The following is a 20,705-nucleotide window of genomic DNA, read 5'->3' as shown; positions in this document are numbered from 1 at the left end:
CCAACACATTAGCTCACTGCTGGACTTTAGAGGACTTGATTAATTTGCAGAATAGGAGATACAGCTGAGGACTGCACTGTAAGAATTAATGAAAATAAGTGACTAAACCCGTTGCCTTAAACATTTTGAGTAAATGAACTGTGCAAATATATAAATAATTAAGCTAAATCAACGTAACAGTTCCAAGTTACAAGTTTCTTATTATGTAGACGGGTTAATTATATCATTCTATCCATTTTTGACTATTTTCTATATTTTAGCATATGATTACAGTAAAAAATAGTAATAATAAGAGTGATGATGATGATGATGATGATGATGATGATGATGATGATGATGTTTGTAAAGAGATCCATGGGCACAATTTTTAAAGATGTGTCCATTTTTCCTTTTAATTATTAGTTCAAATGATTTATTCCGCTGTTTAAATTGTATTATACTATTATTTTACATTTATTACATACATAAAGTACACATTTTATTTATTTAGTTACAACAAACAAAACTATAATGTTCTATAATGCATGCTCAGATATTAAAATCTATACATAATTTTTTTAATGTCTTTAAAATGTTTGAAATACAATGCATAACATTACTTTAGGGTTATTGTAAAATATTTGTTCATGCATTTATGGATCATGCATTTCTATTTTAATGCATCTATGCATTGCGTATAGATACGCAATATATATATGAAGCATTTAAGCAATTAATTTTATTATTAATATAAAGAATTTATAATTTTATAAAATCAAAAAATTATTAAATGTATTATTTATCATTTGAATTTAAACACAATATTATAAATACAATATTATAATATAATATAATAATATTATATTATAATCAACCCCAAACAAGCTGATGATGTGTATAATCTGCCATCTAGTGGAGAACAGGAGCAATGAATGTAAAAGAACAGGCGTTTTCCAAGCCATAACTCCTGTACTTAAAAAAAAGCTTGTGCTGAGAAGAGAACAACAACAACGCAATACAGCCAAACACAAACACAAAATCTCTCTCTGCTGCTTTTCTGTTGTGTAATGAGCTCTAAGTCGATGTAACGTCTTTCAGAGAGAACTGAAAAACACCTAATCTGAGAAAATGCTGTGCTAAACCAAAGCTTTGTGTGGTGAAAAATGAAGGAGGCAGCTTTTGTGCTTTTGTTTGATCAGCTGTAATCACGTTACATGCATGCATTTCAAAAAAGTGATCAAAAGATGGTTGTTTGATGATCAGAGGCGGATTGAGGGATTTGGGGGCCCTAAGCAAATCCAGCCATGGGGCCCAACAGTCCTAAAATGCACCCTTTCTACTTTTATTTTATTTTTTATAAAATTATAAAACTTCTTTTCTATATTTTATCTCAATGCAGTTTCTACATTTGAAATTATTAGTTTTCTTGAGATGAATTTACAACTAAAAATTATTTTTAAAAAATGTTTTATATATATTAATTTAACTGCTGGACTGCTCCATAACAAATTTGTCCAGATGTAATAATAATATTTAATTTTATATTATTATTATTAAATAACATCACATTATTATAATAATATTATATTTTATTTTACAATTTTTTTGTTTGTTTTAATTTTGTTTGTTTATTTGTTTTATATTATTATTATTAATATTATTGTTATTATTATTTTTTTTTTAAATTATTATTATTATTATTATTATTGTTATTATTATCATCACTATTGTTATTATTATTATTATTAATATTAATATTATTGTTACTATTATCATTATTATTATTATTATTATTATTATTATTATTATTACCATCACTATTAATATTACTATTATTATTATTATTATTATTATTATTATTATTATTATTATTAGAAGGGTCAATATTGGTAGCACAGTGGCTCAGAGGTTAGCACTGTAACCTCACAGCAAGAAGGTCACTGGTTTGAGTCCCAGCTGGACCAGTTGGTATTTCTGTGTGGAGTTCTCCAAGTATTGATTTTAACCATACAAAATATGATAGAAAACAATATTATATATGTATAATTTACACTTCTAGATATTTATCGCAGGCCCTAGCAGCTGCCCACCTCGCTTATTCATTGAATCCACCCTTGTTGATGATGATAGTTACTTTGCATGGTAGATGATGATGTTTTCTTTATACTTTAGTGTGTATTGTGAATAATGTTTTAAAATGTGGAGGTACTGTTTGTTTTATGCATTAACTGTACTTTGCTGCCATACTTTGCTTTTAACAGCGAGAAGCACAATAGAAACAAGCCAATTAGGGTTTTATAGTGTTTTTATCCTCTGAGGTTTATTTCAGAATGAATGGAAGGGGTGCTTGTATTTTGCACAGTTTGTTGTAAAATAAAAATTTCATCCAGTTCAATTTAAGTCAACGCTCTGCTCCCAATACAGAGGAAATGAGCAATGTTGCATAACCTAATCAATGTTGCCTAAGTTACCCGTAAACCTCTTTATGGGTTTTAGTAGGGGATGAATGTCAGGACCGCTTAAATCTTCAACCGTGCAGCATTCATGACACAATGCGGAAGATTAAGTGCTGTCCTTCTGCTGGACACAGTTAAAAAGGCTTGAAGTGGTGAGAGGAGTCATTAAAGGAACACTACACTTTTTTTGGATTTGCAAATAGGCTCATTTTACAGCTCCCCTAGAGTTAAATAGTTCAGTTTTATCTGTTTTAAATTAATTCAGCCGATCTTCGAGTCTGCATTTTTAGCTTAGCTTAGCATAAATCATTGAATCGGATTAGACCGTTAGCATCTCACTCAAAAATGACAACCATTTCTGATAATTTTCCTATCTAAAGCTCGTCCTCTCTATTAGAAATAGGTTATTTTCTGTTTGCTGCGCTCAACAAATTACCAAATAAACAGAGAAGGGTCTCATGACCTTAGGATTAATTGCACACCTTTCTCCAAATTTCAGGAGGTAAAATATTGACCCTCAAGCATGATCAAACGACCAGAAAAGGGTCCTTAAGGACCTTAAGATTAACTTTTTTCAAATTTCAGGAGGTAGAATATCGACTCTATGATAATCATTCTGACATTACAGTCTCAGAAAAAAAGGTACGAGAGCCGTCACTAGGGTGGTACCTTTATTAAAAGGCACACATTTTTACTTAAAGGGTTCATATTGGTATCTCAAAGGTGTATATTAGCTAAAATTGTCAAGAGGTACATTTTTAGGTACTATACTCTTGAGGTATTAAAAAGGACCTTTTATTTACAAACTTGTCCCTTTGGTAAATGTACCACCCCAGTGACAGCTGTCATACCGTGTACAAACCTCAAATTTATGCCTTGCAATCAGATACAATGTGCACCTAGCTGAGAGAGAAGGTGGGCCTGATCAACTCACACTTCTTTCTGACCTAATAGGTCGACCTTTGGCCAGCACCCACATTTTGTCTATAAAGGTGAGGGTTTCTTACTGAAACATTGGAATCTCAGCAATGGGATAAGTGCCTAGCATTATCGGACACAGGTGTTGGGTTTCCAGTATGACTGTAACAGGCTCCCCAGTCTTTGAAGAGGAAAATGATGGCACGTCTCTGAGGTTGTGCTGTATATACTTACATAAAATTGCTTGAGGTGTCAGTATCTGTCTTTTTATGTAAACCTTATTACTCATCTTTATTTCGCATTATAAGCCTTTTATGCAATTTTGATGTTTCTTTTATGCAATTTTGTGCTCATGATTCAGGATTATTGACCCGTATTGTGATAATTACATCATCTGTGTGTACCAGCAATAAACAGTTGTATTGCTTGATTTGTGAGGTGCATGGACCGTTATTGGTGCCTTCTCTTGTCGATTAGCACCACACTTGTCTCACTTGCATAAACACAAACCGAACTAAAACCTTTTTGGTATGCTGAAACATTTATTTGGGCAACAGCAAAACACCTTCTGTAGTATTTTACCATGGCTGCAGCAGGCACAATGATATTATAATACGTATTATTGGGCCAGACAAAATCTGCGGACATTTTTTTGCTGTTTTTGGAATTTTGTAAGAAAAATCTGCTGATTCATGATTATGATTTTGAGAGTATTGAGACTAAAAACTAATACATGAAATAAAAAAATAATGCCTTTTTAATTTTTATTTAATGTCTACAATGCAAATCCAATTAGATCCAAATATTTGGTAAACAAAGCAAAGCTCTCTCTCTCTCTCTCTCTCTCTCTCTCTCTCTCTCTATATATATATATATATATATATATATATATATATATATATATATATACACACTAAACGACGGTGACGCAGTGGCGCAGTGGGTACGGGTATTACGGTGTTCTCCACAGTCCAAAGACATGCGGTACAGGTGAATTGGGTAGGCTAAATTGTCCGTAGTGTATGAGTGTGTGTGTATGTGTGGATGTTTCCCAGAGATGGGTTGCGGCTGGAAGGGCATCCGCTGTGTAAAAACTTGCTGGATAAGTTGGCGGTTCATTCCGCTGTGGCATCCCCAGATTAATAAAGGGACCAAGCCGACAAGAAAATGAATGAATGAATGAATACTAAACGACAGAAAATATCACTTTACAAACTGTACTGTACATAAACCAAATGGACATTTTCATATTCGTCAAAAACATTAATGACATTAATTTAAAAACTGAATAAATATAAATTTACATTTACACAAGTAAATAAAAGTCTCGATAGGCTAAATCTGCAGATATTGCAGATTTTTGCGTGTGCAGATTCAGTGTGAGCCTACTTACTATTAATATTATTGTGGCTGCAGCAGCCATGGTACGACAGCAACATTTCTTTATTATTTCTCCAGAACAAGAGTATGGTTCTTAGCCACATCAGCCTAGAAAAAAGCAGATTTAATTTTCTGCCAGTCTTAGCACACAATGTAACTACAGAGTCTTAAACCCTTTTAGGCTTGCGTATTTATGAGGCGTATGTGTATTTTTGATGGGTTTTACAATTTCAATGTTATTGTAATCTGATTGATTTGGGTTTTTTCTTCATAATGTTTAATGCATTTTAATTTTAATTTTAAGTGTAAAGCACTCTGAAAATGAAGATTTAAAGGCACTATATGAAAATAAATTATTATTATTATCATATTATTAGAAGAGTTAAGCTCTTTTTGACTTATCAAGATGCTAATAGTCCGGGAGTGCATTGTAACAGAACGCAGACTACATTAATATCCACTAAATATACATCATTAACATATTATACTTCCAAAAACTACATATGTTTAATCTTAATCTATCTTCAAAATGTCAAAGGTTCAATGCGGCTGAGGGAGATTTGCTGCATATGCTATGGAGTTGTCCTGTTTTGTCAGATTTTTGGGCATATATAATTGACATATCATTAAAACTTACAGATATCCAACTCATTTATGATCCTAGAATCTGGATATTAGTGGACATTAAACTAGATACGTCTCATCATAAGAAATACATGCACTTCTGGCTGGAACAGCTGGGGGAAAAAAATGCATTCTCTGACTTTGAAGTTGTTTTCTTTCTTTCTTTGATTTTGGTTAAGTAAAAAAAGTCTGTTAATGTTTGTACAATATGATTTGTTTTACATACATATGAAAAATATGCATATTAATAAAAAAGATGCTAATGGTCTAATTAGATTTAATGATTTATGCTAAGCTAAGCTAAAAGTGCTCCTGGCAGACACGGAGATGGTTTGAATGGATTCATTCATTCATTCATTTTCTTGTCGGCTTAGTCCCTTTATTAATCCGGGGTCGCCACAGCGGAATGAACCGCCAACTTATCCAACAAGTTTTACGCAGCGGATGCCCTTCCAGCTGCAACCCATCTCTGGGAAACATCCACACACACATTCACACACACTCGTACACTACGGACAATTTAGCCTACCCAATTCACCTGTACTGCATGTCTTTGGACTGTGGGGAAAACCGGAGCACCCGGAGAAAACCCATGCGAAGGCAGGGAGAACATGCAAACTCTATACAGAAACGCCAACTGAGCCGAGGTTCGAACCAGCCACCCAGCGACCGTCTTGCTGTGAGGCGACAGCACTACCTACTGCGCCACTGCCTCGCCTGAATGGATTAAAAAATGATAAAAATCCACTATTTAACTTTGGGGAGTTGTAAAATGAGCCTATTTCCCTGCCAAAAGTGTTGCTTTAAGATCATGGTTAATATAGCAGAGGATCAGAAAGCATTCCAGAGACTTTAAGGTGTTTAATCAAGAGACTTTTAGACTGAACAATCCGTTATTCATGCTGAAGAAGTGCATCATTGAGAGTATTGAGTATTAGGATTGTTTTCCTCAGAGCTGGAGATAGAGGAGTCTGTCACCAATCACACACAGACACTCACTGTCAGCTCGCTCTCAATCAGAAGGAGAAATTGTGTTGGGTTTAATGGAAACTTCATTGGGAAATTTGTTAAATATGATAAATCGATAAAGCCTAATTGATTATGTCCCAAAATATGTTGCAATGAAATACATTTACTGATGGTTTGTAGGGCGGCACGGTGGCTCAGTGGTTAGCACTGTTTCCTCACAGCAAGAAGGTCGCTGGTTTGAGTCCCGGCTGGGTCAGTTGGCATTTCTGTGTGAAGTTTGCATGCTGTCATCGTGTTGGCGTGGGTTTCTTTCGGGATCTCCGGTTACCCTCACAGTCCAAAGACTTGTGCTATAGGCGAATTGACAAAATTAGCTGTAATGTATGAGTGAGTGTGTGTATGAATGTGAGGGTTTATGGGTGTTTCCCAGTACTGGGTTGTGGCTGGATGGGCTGCATATGCTAGAAAAACATATGCTAGAATATTTGGCTGTTTATTCCGCTGTGGCGACTCCTGATAAATAAGGGACTAAGCCAAAGGAAAATGAATGAAATGATGGTCTGTAGTGCTTTTGAAAGGAAAGTTCAGCCAGAAATAAAAATGACTCACGTTTTTTTCCAGCCTGATCTCACGAGAAAACATTGGTATTTTACATTTTTTCAGTTTAGTGGCTACGGGGTTTAGTGGCTTTGGAGTTCAGTCGTTCGAAAATGTACAAATTTAAAACGGAGGCGTGGCACCCAACAGCACCCCTAAACCCATTGGGTGATGAGCAAATCGTAAAAGCAAATCAAAAAGTAAAAAATTGCCATGAGATTGCGTTGCTTATTCATCCTCAAGTGGTTTTGAAGAATATTACAGTTTTTTAAATAAAATATATAATTTTAATAATAATCTTATAATCTAGATTATTATAAATTAATTATTAGAAGTATACTGATTAATATCATTTATTATTACTGTTTATCCATAATTGATGATTGTTAAATGTAGAGTTAATTCAGTTTTAATATTATTATTATTATTATTATTATTATATTTTTAATTTGTAATTTGTTTTATTTTTTATTTATTTTATTTTTTATTTGTAATTTATTTTATTTTATTTTTTTTTGTATTTTCATTTAATTATTATTATTATTATGGCAAGGCAGTGGCGCAGTAGGTAGTGCTGTCGCCTCACAGCAAGAAGGTCGCTGGGTCGAGCCTCGGCTCAGTTGGCATTTCTTTGTGGAGTTTGCATGTTCTCCCTGTGTTCGCGTGGGTTTCCTCCGGGTGCTCCGGTTTCCCCCACAGTCCAAAGACATGCGGTACAGGTGAATTGGGTAGGCTAAATTGTCTGTAGTGTATGAGTGTGTGTGTGAATGTGTGTGTGGATGTTTCCCAGAGATGGGTTGCGGCTGGAAGGGCATCCGCTGCATAAAAACTTGCTGGATAAGTTGCCGGCTCATTCCGCTGTGGCGACCCCGGATTAATAAAGGGACTAAGCCGACAAGAAAATAAATGAATGTATTATTATTTTTTTTATTATGATTTTATTATTATTATTATTATTATTATACTATATATTATAACACCATACTACTATTTACTGTGTTTACTGTGTTTGCGTTTAATGTGTTGTTGTTGTTGTTTTTTCTAAATATATATGTTCTTTTTAATGTAAACTTTATATATGCTTTGGCAATACATTTGTCATGCCAATAAAGCAATTATTGAGTTAAATTGAATTGAGAGAGAGAGAGAGAGAAAGAGAGAGAGAGAGAGAGAGAGAGAGAGAGAGAGAGAGAGAGAGAGCAGTGCATAGAGTACAGTATGTTGATGATGTGTGAGCACATAAATGACTGCAGCTCTGCCGTGTGTTTCATTACGCAAGCGGCTCATGATCAGCAGTGGAGCTGCAGCAGCGACAAGAGGCTTACAGAGGAGAAACACACAGCTGCTCTCTCTCTCCTCTCTCTCTCTCTCTCTCTCTCTCTCTCTCTCTCGGAGGCTGAGAGAGTCTCTGGAGTCACCGGCGGACATGACCGACTGACATTCACACTTTCTTTCTTCCTTTCAAGCCCAGTTTTCGATGGCTCTGAGAGAGAGTTTTCTCACCTGGATCTTCCTGCTGTGCTCTCTGACATGGAGCTTGGTTTGGACTTTCACCACACACGCAGACCCTTCGGCGAGTCCTAGATTTCATCGAAGCACTTCACCTGCCACTGAGACGGGGACGAACAGCACCGAGGCTCCTACCAACAATTATACAGGTGTGTTTGTCTGCAGTTTTCATTCATAATGACTGAATATCATCATATACTGCTATATGCACAAAGTTATAAACTCCTAAAGCAACCTGGATGACACTTTACTTCACTTTTTGATAACATGCAGCATTTGTACAGTATTTGTTATACTGTAGCTTACTTATAAACAAAGCTTTCATGTTGATTTAATCATTGCATATCTTTATATACAGTAGTGTTGTGTAAAATGTTGTGAACATGGCAACTTTTAAATTTCCAGATGGCAGTTTCTATACATTTTACTAGTTTTTGTTAGTAAAAAGCGCACTCACCATGCATTTAAAGTCTTTGTTATACCTGCAAAAAAGACAAAAGAGATATATAAATACAAGTACACTAAAAATATGTAACTATTGATTTAAAATAAGCTAAAACAACACAGTTCTGGAGATTTTATTTTATTTTTTTGAGGAAATCTAATTGCTTTATGTTTAATCTACTTAAATTAGTTATGTTAGCTTAATGGGTTTGTGTCGGGACAACATGAATGAAGAGTGTGGATTCCTGCATGTTTTACAGTGTACACACTATGCAAATGAGATCAAATGCATGTAGTGCATGCTTAGAAACTTTTCATTCAATCTCGATGGCATTTTAATGTTTTGCATAAGGTTTTTCATATAGAGCAGTCTTTGTTAAACATGCAAAAGCCCAAATATATGAATATGCATCAAACATTTGCTTCTGAAATTCATGTGTTTGCTCTATTATCTGAGTTTAATTACAAAAGAGATCTTTCAAAGTGATATAATAACTGCATAACATCGTACAGGTCTATGTAAAAAATGATTAAATACACTTGAGGTTGTATTATAGTGCATGTTGATAAACTTCTAATGCAATCCAGAAGCTTTTAACTTTCATAAACACATACCTACTTTGCTTTCACAGCCATTTTGTACCTGTATAAACACAAATATATAAACACATATACTTCTGAAAATAATGTTGATTAAAAATTAAATAATTGCATAAAAATACATACAAACAGCCCTTTAAGGATAACACTACTAGCATTTTTTTTTCAAAATATAGGTGTAATGCCTTCACAGAGGTAATGTTGTGCATGTTCATAAACTTCTAATGCAATCTTAATAAGATTTTAAATATGTTTAGCATATCTTTTTCATACTTACTGTGTATTCACGGTCTTAATTTTACATGCAATTAAAACTACATTAAAATAAATGAATGCACATGCAATTACTCCCTAAATTCATATATTGGTCATTACTTCTATGGTTTACACACATATATACACACACACACACACATATACTGAATTATGTAGTTATAAAGAAATTCCCCCTCAAATTTCTTTATGTAGTTATAAAGGGACCCCCTCGAAAATGAGATGATTCATCTGAAGGGGCTATCCCATTCAATAAATTCAATTCAATTCAATTCTAAAATGTTTTTTATCGTTAAATATACTGTTCATTTGTTGTTATTGCACATATTTTTTTATTTAATTGTATTTAATGTCATTAGAGTTTTATTTTTATAGTACTATATGTTTTATTTTATTTTAATTACTATTAATGTGGCTTTTTTATCACTATGTAATTTGTTGTTCTATTTAATTCTATTAAATTTCCTTACAAACACATTGGCAATACATTTAATTAAAAGCAAAATAAGATCAAGCATCCACATGCACATTTTGAGAATATATACTTTTTGCCACTTTTTCATATGCAGCACCATTTACAATCATGGTTATTGTTTAAATGCATAAACAAACACAAACAAGTCATGCATTTGCTTCTCACATGCTGGTTTTGAAAAGCAAAATCTTCTTAAGAGGTTTCAACACAAGCAGAGCTTTCATACTGAAATGCTGCATGATCCGCAAAGCCACGAACTGTATTGAAGTCCGATCTGAATATGATTGGAGAACATATAAAGCATGCCGCTGAGCTGTCCGTGCACGCATACTTTCAGCGTACTTTGCAAATAGTTTATTGATGTCCTCTGACCTAAAGTCAATACGTGTGGGGCTTAGAGAAAGAGCACATTATGAAGGCTGTGGTGTGTGATATATTAGTCTGATTGCAGAGGGATTTTGGAATATGGGTTTGACCTGGACTGTCCGCTGGTGTGGGTTACCTTGAGGTTTATTCCACAGGTGAAACAAAGGATGCTTTTCTGCCACGTGGCAGTGCCGGCGGTGGGAGAGCTGGCAGTTTGTCAGTTCCGTTAAAGAGTTGCCAGCTTTGAAACTAAAATATGGAGGGGGATTTATCGCCACCGTGGCCATGACAGACTTTGCCCTGCTTTCAGTGCACAGAAATCCTAAAGGAGTTTGGAAAACATGGCTGTTTAAGAACATTAAGGAGAAAAAACCAGCATTGAGATATTCTCATGAATGTAAAGTATATATTAAATGTATTGTATATTAAAGAAAGTTCATTCATTCATTTTCTTTTCGACTTAGTCCCTTTATTAATCTGGGGTCGCCACAGCAGATAATGAACCACTAACTTATCCAGCACGTTTACGCAGCGGATGCCCTTCCAGCTGCAACCCATCTCTGGAAAACATCCAGAGACTCTCATTCATACACATACAATACGGACAATGTAGCCTACCAAATTCACCTGTACCGCATGTCTTTGGACTGTGGGGGAAACCGGAGCACCCGGAGGAAACCCACGCTAACATGCAAACTCCACACAGAAACGCCAACTGACCCAGCCGAGGCTTAAATTTATTAAAGAAATATAAATAGTAAATATATATAAAAAAGTAAAAATATATATTATTTATTACTTGTATACTCTGTAATGTTGATTAGACTCAAATTTGGGTCAAATATAAACAAAAGCTAATGATTTTGCAACATTTTTACTTTTTTTTTTTAACCCAATGGTTTTGTTTGTCCATATTTTACCCATATTAAGATTGAAGCAGCTTAACATTTTTTATTAGTATACTTTTTAATGCATACTTTGCAATAGTTAGCTATTTTAATTTATATTAAGTTAGAAACTATTGTTTCGATTTATTGTAATGTATAATAAAAGATTTGAAAATCTAGATAATTGTTTTAACCCAATGGTTGGGTTTGTCCATATTTTACCTAAATATACAGTTGAAGTCAGAATTATTAGCCCCCCTGAATTATTACCGCCCCTGTTTATTTTGTTCCCTCAATTTCTGTTTAAAGAAGAGGAGATTTTTACAACACATTTCTAAGCATAATAGTTTTAATAACTCATCTCTAATAACTAATTTATTCGATCATTTCCATGATGACAGTAAATAATATTTGACTAGATATTTTTCAAGACACTTCTATACAGCTCAAAGTGACATTTAAAGGCTTAATTAGGTTAATTAGGTTAACTAGGCAGGTTAGGGTAATTAGACAAGTTATTGTATAACGATGGTTTGTTCTGTAGACAATTGAATATTCTGACTTTAACTGTAGGTTGAAACAACTCAGTATTTTTGATAGTATACTTTTAATTGCATACTGTATAACAGTTGAGAAAACTTTCCAACTAATTCCCAAGAAACTTAACTAGATAAATTAGTGCTGGACTCTTTAATTGCTTTAAGACAATTTTATCACAATTAATCTCACTCAAAATAAAAGTTAACCTGTATGTGTGTATCATATAGTTGCTATAAGATACATACAAACAAAACTGTATAAAACAAACTTGTTACATAGATATTTCAATTTAGATATAGTAAGTAAGTAACGTGTGTTTGTATAGTGCATTTATCGTGTATGCCATACACCCAAATCGCTTCACAATCATGAGAGGGGGGTCTCCCCACTTCACCACCAGTGTGCAGCATCCACTTGGATGATGCGACGGCAGCCACAGGACATCGGCGCCAATGCACTCACCGCACACCAGCTATTGGTGGAGTGGAGAGACAGTGATAGAGCCAGTTTGGTGGATGGGGATAAATGGGAGTCTATGATGGGTTAGGGCCAATGAAGGGAATTTGGCCGGGACATATTTGTATTAAATATGTATTATATAATAATTTGTATTATATACAAATAACTTTTATATCTAAATACAAATATAAATAAACATTGTCTAAAAATATATGCATGCCTGTACTGGTAATGTACACAGTACCAACACACTTATATGCTAAGTCATAACAAACTGTGTTTTGAATGCAATTAATTGTGGTTAATTGTTGAACAGCACTAAAATAAATAAATGTAAAACTTATTTGTGTCATTATATACATTTATATACAATTTGTAAAAACAAAAAGTGAATTCAATACACTCTTATACTGCAGTATTTCTCTTTTTTTTTTTTACTTAAGTCGAACTATTGTCTTAAAATATTAACATATTTGCTAGGAATATATATGGCATTTACATCATTGTGCAGAAAATGTTGATAAAGTAGACACTGATACATTATTTTCATTACAATCAAGCAAATATTCTCATTAATACATTATTAGTGTAATGCCTAAATGCAAATAAATAAATAAATCACGTATATAAATATACTAATAAGTATCATTATTAACCGTTGTAATATTTTTATACATATAATTATTATTTACAATTTTTCACTGAGTATTAGTGTGTGTGTGTGTGAATGTGACGGTGTATGGGTGTTTCCCTGTGCTGGGTTGCGGCTGGAAGGGCATCCGCTGTGTAAAACATATGCTGGAATAGTTGGTGGTTCATTCCGTTGTGGCGACCCCTGATAAATAAGAGACGAAGCTGAAGGAAAATGAATGAATGCATGAATTTTCACTGCATCACAGTAATCTGAATATAATAATCATTGTTTAATAAAGACCATTAATATGAAATGCCCGAGGACACCATTCTCTCCATGTCCCGCATGTCCCTGCAACACAAATACACACCCTTCCACGTCACCTTTTTAACGGGATTACTTAATTGACATGTTAAAGAGAGAAATCCAGCACATCCACAAATAGCCTGTGAGGTCAGCAGAGGAGAGTCAGCATTAGCCATTAAAGATGCACAGCGGGGGAAGTTCTACCACACTGTTCCTCGCAGAAGTGACACGATCATGTTTGGATAAATGCGTGGTGTTTTAGAGAGCGCTTTGAGGAGTTTGTGGTCCGGCTGCATCCGCTGCAGAGACTCACTCCAAAGCTGATCCATTTTTAATGCGCGGCCCTATGCTTTATTTAATCATGTTCTATTCTAAGAGAAGCTTCTGCTGCGACCCGTGGGGAGTGTATGGGGCAGAGGGAGAGTGAGACGGGATGGAGAGGAGAAACACAAACTGACAGTTCACTTATTTATTTATTTCGCCATGCAGCCGCATTACGTACTGTTGGCGATAGGCTCTGGTGTGAGCAGGCAATCTAGATTTAATTTGAATATGCTAATGAGTTTAATAGGCTTAATTTTTAATTCATAGAATTTTAAGTCATGATGCATCCCTCTGCTGGCAATAGGATCTGGTGTGAGCAGAACATTTAGATTTAATTTGAATGAGCTAATGAGTTTATGAAGTTTAATTTTTACATTTAGAGAATTTTAAGTCATGATGCATCCCTCTTGCTTAATGCTGGCAATAGGCTCTGGTGTAAACAGGCAATTTACATTTAAAATATTACGTGTTAATGATTTAAATAAATTTAAGTAATTTACTAAGGTAAAATTCAATAATTTCTCTACAACACATTTTACTCTGTTATTCTATATTTTACCTTTTATTCTGTTCTGAATTTTTAGTCTTTTCATAGTCTTTGTATTACTCTGATCACAAAGCTCTATATTATTCTTGTATAATTCTATTCTATTCCTATTCCATATTATTTTGTTTGATTTAGTCCAGTCATAAAAAGGTGATAGCAACAATCTCCATTCAATTCTATTTTGTTCAGTTAAGTCCAATCATAAACAAATTATAGCAACTATCTCTATTCTATTCTATTCTATTCTATTCTATTCTATTCTATTCTATTATATTATATTATATTATATTCCATTATATGACGTTGAATTAGTCCAGTCATAAAAATAATACAATCAATTTAATACAATCACAAAAAAATGCATTCTATTCTATTCAGTTTTATTCTGTTCTATTCTATTCATTTCTATTCTTTTCTATTCTATTCTATTCAGCTCTATTCTGTTCTGTTCTGTTCTGTTCTGTTCTATTCTATTCTATTCAGTTCTATTCTATTCTATTCTATTCAGTTTTATTCTGTTCTATTCTATTCTATTTAATGTTATTCAGTTCTATTCTATTCAGCTCTATTCTGTTCTGTTCTATTCTATTTTATTCAATTATATTCTATTCAGTTTTATTCTGTTCTTTTCTATTCTACTTAATGTTATTCAGTTCTATTCTATTTGGTTCTATTCTTTTCTATTCTATTCTATTCTATTCTATTCTATTCTATTCTAAGTTCAATTCTATTCAGTTCTTTTCTATTATGTTCTATTCAATTCTATTTAGTTCTATTCTATTCAGAGCAATTCTATTCTATTTAGTTCTATTCTATTCCGTTGTATTCTATTCTATTTTGTTGATTTATCATAGAAAAAATAATAACAACAAACTTCCTTCGATTCTATTCTGTTCTGTTCTGTTCTATTCTATTTAGTCAAATCTTGAAAAAATAATAGCAACCCTCTTAATTTAGTTTTATTAGTTTAGTGTTATTTGTTCTATTCTACTGTTCAATTTATTTATCTATTGTTCATTGTTCATCTATTCTATTCAAAATATCAATTTAGTTGATTTTGTTCAATCATAAAATATTATAATAATTAATTCTATTCTATTCTATTCTATTCTATTCTATTCTATTCTATTCTATTCTATTCTATTCTATTCTATTTAGTTGATTTAGTCCAAGTTGTAGTCCAAGTCCAAGTTTTTATTATCTTCTATTCTGATTCCATTCCATTCTATTTTCTTTCCTATTCTGTTTGATGTACTCTAATCACACAAAGGTGATTGCAGAAAATTAAATCTATTCTATTGCTTGATTCGGTTTTGTTTTTGATTTCGTTTCAATCCTGTTGCATTCTGTGTTTTATTTAGAATAAAAGTTTTTATCCTATTCTCAGCTTGATTCTATTCGGTGTTGGTTTGACTAAGTACAATCTTTTAAAGTGATATATTAAGTAGTTAACTAGTCATTATTGTATTATTACTTTATTATTTTATTTATTTATTTATTTATTTATTTATTTATTTATTTATTTATTTATTTATTTATTTATTTATTTATTTATTTATTTATTTATTTATTTATTTATTTATTATATTGATTATATTATAAACTCTAGAACATTATAAAGCAGTTCCTAACCATCTGAGTGTGGCATTTGGGGAGAATATGGAACAGGGACAGAGAGGAGAAAAAGAATCTGACAGCTGAGTTATTTATTTATTTTGCCATGGAGTCGGATTGCTTAATGCTAGCAATGGGCTCTGGTGTGAGCAGTTAAGCCAGGCTTAATGAGACCAGCACAGGACTCTGTGGAGTTGAACTGGTGTGAACAATAAACACAATCCAGTGGCTCTGCCAGCTTAATCACACTGACTCCAGCACAGTCAATATGAGCTTCATTTTACTGTATATTGACAATGGAGATGGACAGTGCCGTGATGAAGACTCGGTAGGAGAACAGTGAAGACGCTGAATGTTCTGTGGGAATGTAGAGAGAGGGATTATGGGATAGAGTCAAGGTGAAAACACCCTGTGGGTACTGATAGAGAAAAAGAAGGAAAAATCCTTGAGGAAAACTAACTTTCATGTTCTGTCATTTTAGATGGAGAACACAAGTGTTAATAAACAATGCTTATTGATAATGTATTTATCAGTATTATACTTAGATGTTATTAATTTAATAAATATGAATAATATTTTTTAACTGACTAGCCTTTGGATATATATTTGACTTGCTATGATAATGGCAGTTTTTATTCTATTCTGTACTCTGTTTTATTGAGACCCATGATAAAAAACTAAAGCTAAAGTAAAATGCTTTCTATTCTATTTGATTGTATTCTATTATAATCTTTGTTGTCCAATCCTAAATTCTTAAGTAATTGCAACAAGTAACCTAATGGAAAAGAACTCACATTCTATTCCATTAGTTCAAGCATAAAAAGTGCAACAACAAATTGACATTCTATTCTATTCTATTCTATTCTATTCTATTCTATTCTATTCTATTCTATTCTATTCTATTCTATTCTATTCTATTCTATTGTAGGTGTAAGTGTGTATTGCAGTCTTGGCACATTTAAAAGTGATTTCTGGGCATCTGTGTGTGTGTGTCATTTTCAGGCCTGAGCTGTGAGTCTCTGCTGCCCCCTCGGCGAGGTTCTTTCTATGTGGAGAAGGGCACTGGAATGTCTTTGGGCACTGTGCTGGCGTTCTGGTGCCTCGAGGGATACCAGCTGGTGGGCAGTGAGAAAATCACTTGCGTCCTGCGCAGCGGCAATGCTCAGTGGAGCAATTACCCACCCGACTGCGAGGGTCTGTGCTCATCATTTCTGAAATAAAGAGATATACAAATAAGAAATCCTATTTAAATGCCCGATTTTCACTGTCGACTGTTGTGTGAATTTGCCAGCCATTCCCAAACCAGAGGACCGTGGGCTGAGAGTGGCTGTGCTGGCATCGGTAGTGAGCAGCATCGTCATCCTTGCCATGTCCGTGTCCTTCATCATCTGCTGCCTGCAGGAGCGCATGAGCAAAGAGAGAGCGGAGCGGACAGACGGACGGCGCAGGTACAGTTAACTCATACCTGCAGACTCACTCTGACTGGAAAATGTGAATCAGTGAGTCGTTAACTAGAGGCTTACTCTGAATGGATCGTTTAAATCAGTAAGTCAATAACTAGAGACTTCCTCTTAATGGATCATTTGAATCAGTTAGTCATTACCTGGAGATTTACTTAGATTACATTATATGAATCAGTGAGTCATTAACTGAAGACTCACTCTTACTGGAATATTTGAATCGTTGAGTGGGTAACTGGAGATTTACCCTGACTGGAATATTTGAATCAGTGAGTCATTAATTGGAGATTCAGTCTAACTGGAAAATTTTAATCATTGAGTCATTAACTAGAGACTTGCTCTGAATGAATCATTTGAATCAGTGAGTCATTAACTGGTGAATTGCTTTGACTACATTATTTGAATCAGTAAGTCGTTAGCTAGAGACTTACGCTGACTGAATCATTTGAATCAGTGAGTCGTTAAATGGAGACTTGCTCTGAATGTATCATTTGAATCAATGAGTCATTAACTGGCGACTTGCTTTGACTACATTATGTGAATCATTGAGTCGTTAGCTAGAGACTTACGCTGACTGAATCATTTGAATCAGTGAGTCGTTAACTGGAGACTTATGCTGACTGGATCATTTGAATCAGTGAGTCGTTAAATCGAGACTCATTCTGACAAGAAATTAATAAGTGAGTTGATAACTGATGACTTACTAAGTCTACATTATTTGAATCATTGAGTCATTAAATGCAGACTCACTGTGAACAGATCATTTGAATCAGTGAGTCATTAACTGCAGACTCCTACTGACAGGAATGTTTGAATCAGTGAGTCAATATCTAAAGACTCATTCTGACAAAAAAAGAATCAGTGAGTTGTTAACTGATAACCTAATTAGATTACATTATATGAATCAGTGAGTCATTAACTGCAGACTCACTTTGACTGGAAAATTTGAATCAGTGACTCGTCAACTAGAGACTCCTTCTCACTGGATCATTTGAATCAGTGAGTCGTTAACTAGAGACTCACTCTGACTGGAACTACAAACTCACTCTGAACAGATTATTTGAATCAGTGAGCCACCACTGGGAAGAAAAACTAAATAAATTCACTCAAATTCAGACAGACGGACGCCACAGGTACCGTCAACTCATACACTCTGTGGAGGAAGAGTCATGCTAATTAAAAAAGGTTAATTAATTTGTTTGATCTTTCAGGACGAGAGACAAGCGCAAATCATCCTGGAGGACTGAGTGCTGGCTGGAGCGCGAGGAAGGAGACTGGGAAGCATTTCCACCTCCTAAAATTTATAATCTTTCCCAGCACCTTGACCCCCATCTGAGCCCAGAGAGCCCGGTTTATATGGGAGGACTGGCTGGTTATGATAACCGAGGATATCAGAGGTTGGTTGTGTGAGAATAATGCAATAAACAGTGGTGGATGAAGTACACATATCAAGATCTTGAGTAAAAAAAAGCAAATGCGCTAATAATATTTACTCACTGACTCATTTTGACAAAACATGAATCAGTGAGTCGTTAACTAGAGACTTGCTCTGAATAGATCATTTGAATTAGTGAATTGTTTATCAGAGACTCGTTGTCATTAAAATTGAATCAGTGAGTCATTAACTAGAGACTTGCTCTGACTGTGTTATATGAATCAGTGAGTCATTAACTGGAATGAATGCAGTTGTTAAAAATGAATCAATTGAGTTGTAAACTAGATACTTGCTTTGACTGCACTATATGAATCAGTGAGTCTATTACTGCAGACTTGCTCTGAATGGATCATTTGATTCAGTGAGTCATTAACTGGAGACCAATTCTCATTAAAAATTTAATCAGTGAGTCATTAACCAGAGACTTGCTCTGACCGTGTTATATGAATGAGTGAGTCATTCGCTGGATACTTGCTTTGACTGCATTATATGAATCAGCGAGTCATTAACTGCAGATTCACTCTGACCTGAAATCTTGAGTCAGTGATTCGTTAAATTGAGGCTTACATCGACTGGATCATTTGAATCAGTGAGTCGTTAACTGATTACTTTAACTAATTTATATGAATCAGTGAGTCATTAACTGCAGACTCACTCTGATGGAAAATTTGAATCACTGAGTCGTCATTATATGAATCAGTAAATCATTTGCTGCAGACTTGCTCTGAACAGATCGTTTGAATCAGCTTGCCATTAACTGCAAACTCACCATGAGCAGATCATTTGAATCACTAAACCTTTAGCTGCAGACTCACTCTGAACAAATCATTTAAATCAGCAGTTCATTAACAGCAAACGAACTCTGAACAGATCATTTGAATCACTGAGCTGTTAACTGCAGACTTGCTCTAAACAGATCATTTGAATCACTGAGCCATTAACTGCAGACTCGCTCTAAACGGATCTTTTAAATCAGTGAATCATTAACAGCAAACTCACTCTGAACAGATAATTTGAATCACTTACCTTTAAATTAAAAAAATTAATGTACATAAGCCTAATACTGTGCTTTAAATTAAAAAAAATCCACTACTGTGAATAAAAAACTAAATAAATACATTAAAAGCTACATAATATGGTTTTGAAACACCCCGATGTGTGTTTGTTCTGCAGGAGTCAGGAAAACCTCCTAAAAGCTCCTCTTCCAGGTCTTTACCGTACGGAGAGTCAGATGTACCCACATGTAGTCCTGCAGAGGGTCCCGACACCCACCGTCCCAACAGCACCCACTGCACCCGTCTACCTCCGCCTCTCCACCCCTCCACCCACAGACAACCCCAGCAGTCAAAACGCCCTGCCGCCATACCCCAGTGCCGCCCCACCGCGTCTGTGGCCATAACAACACACTTTTGAGCATTCACAACTTTTACAGCTGTGCTATGGAGACGGATTACGACCCTGACACCCAAAAACAGCTCCTGTAGAGAGACTGTGGGCTTCAGAAACACTACAGAAATGATGGAGTTCAGTAAGACCACTGCACAGGCATTGGGCCACGTGTGGGTTTCTGTGTAGTTGCACTTTACCTGTAAAGGAGTAAAGGTTTCTCGGAGAGTAAAGTTAGGAGAGGCGAGGACTCTGGTACTGTGATCTGCATTTTCAGAATTTTTTTTTTTTTTTTGTGGCAGAGACTATTAGCACTCATCAGAGAAATCATAATGCACTAAAATAAATTATTAAAATCCAGGTGACATTACAGTATCATTTTTATATGTTTGAGTTTTTCTTTTTTTTTTTAAGTAATATAGAAGTATGACATTAATGTCCTGGTTATAGACAGATGCTGGGATCTCATTAACCATTTATTCTTATAACTTGATTTTATTTCAAATAAAAAGATTCAAATGAA

General features: G+C 34.4%; 1 protein-coding gene across 1 annotated transcript; it reads left to right on the top strand.

Moving 5' to 3' along the window:
* Window positions 1–8,215: 8,215 nt before the first annotated feature.
* zgc:162331 lies at window positions 8,216–20,705 on the top strand. The gene is given in 5 exon segments (NM_001083859.1): window positions 8,216–8,581; window positions 16,904–17,095; window positions 17,193–17,349; window positions 18,573–18,758; window positions 19,970–20,705. Coding segments are annotated over 5 exon segments (942 nt in total). The 5' UTR covers window positions 8,216–8,400; the 3' UTR covers window positions 20,196–20,705.

Source organism: Danio rerio, chromosome 4 (genome assembly GCF_049306965.1).
Source record: "Danio rerio strain Tuebingen ecotype United States chromosome 4, GRCz12tu, whole genome shotgun sequence".
Lineage (NCBI taxonomy): Eukaryota > Metazoa > Chordata > Actinopteri > Cypriniformes > Danionidae > Danio > Danio rerio.
Note: the sequence above shows the minus strand (reverse complement) of the source record. Positions and strands in the feature narration are given on the sequence as shown.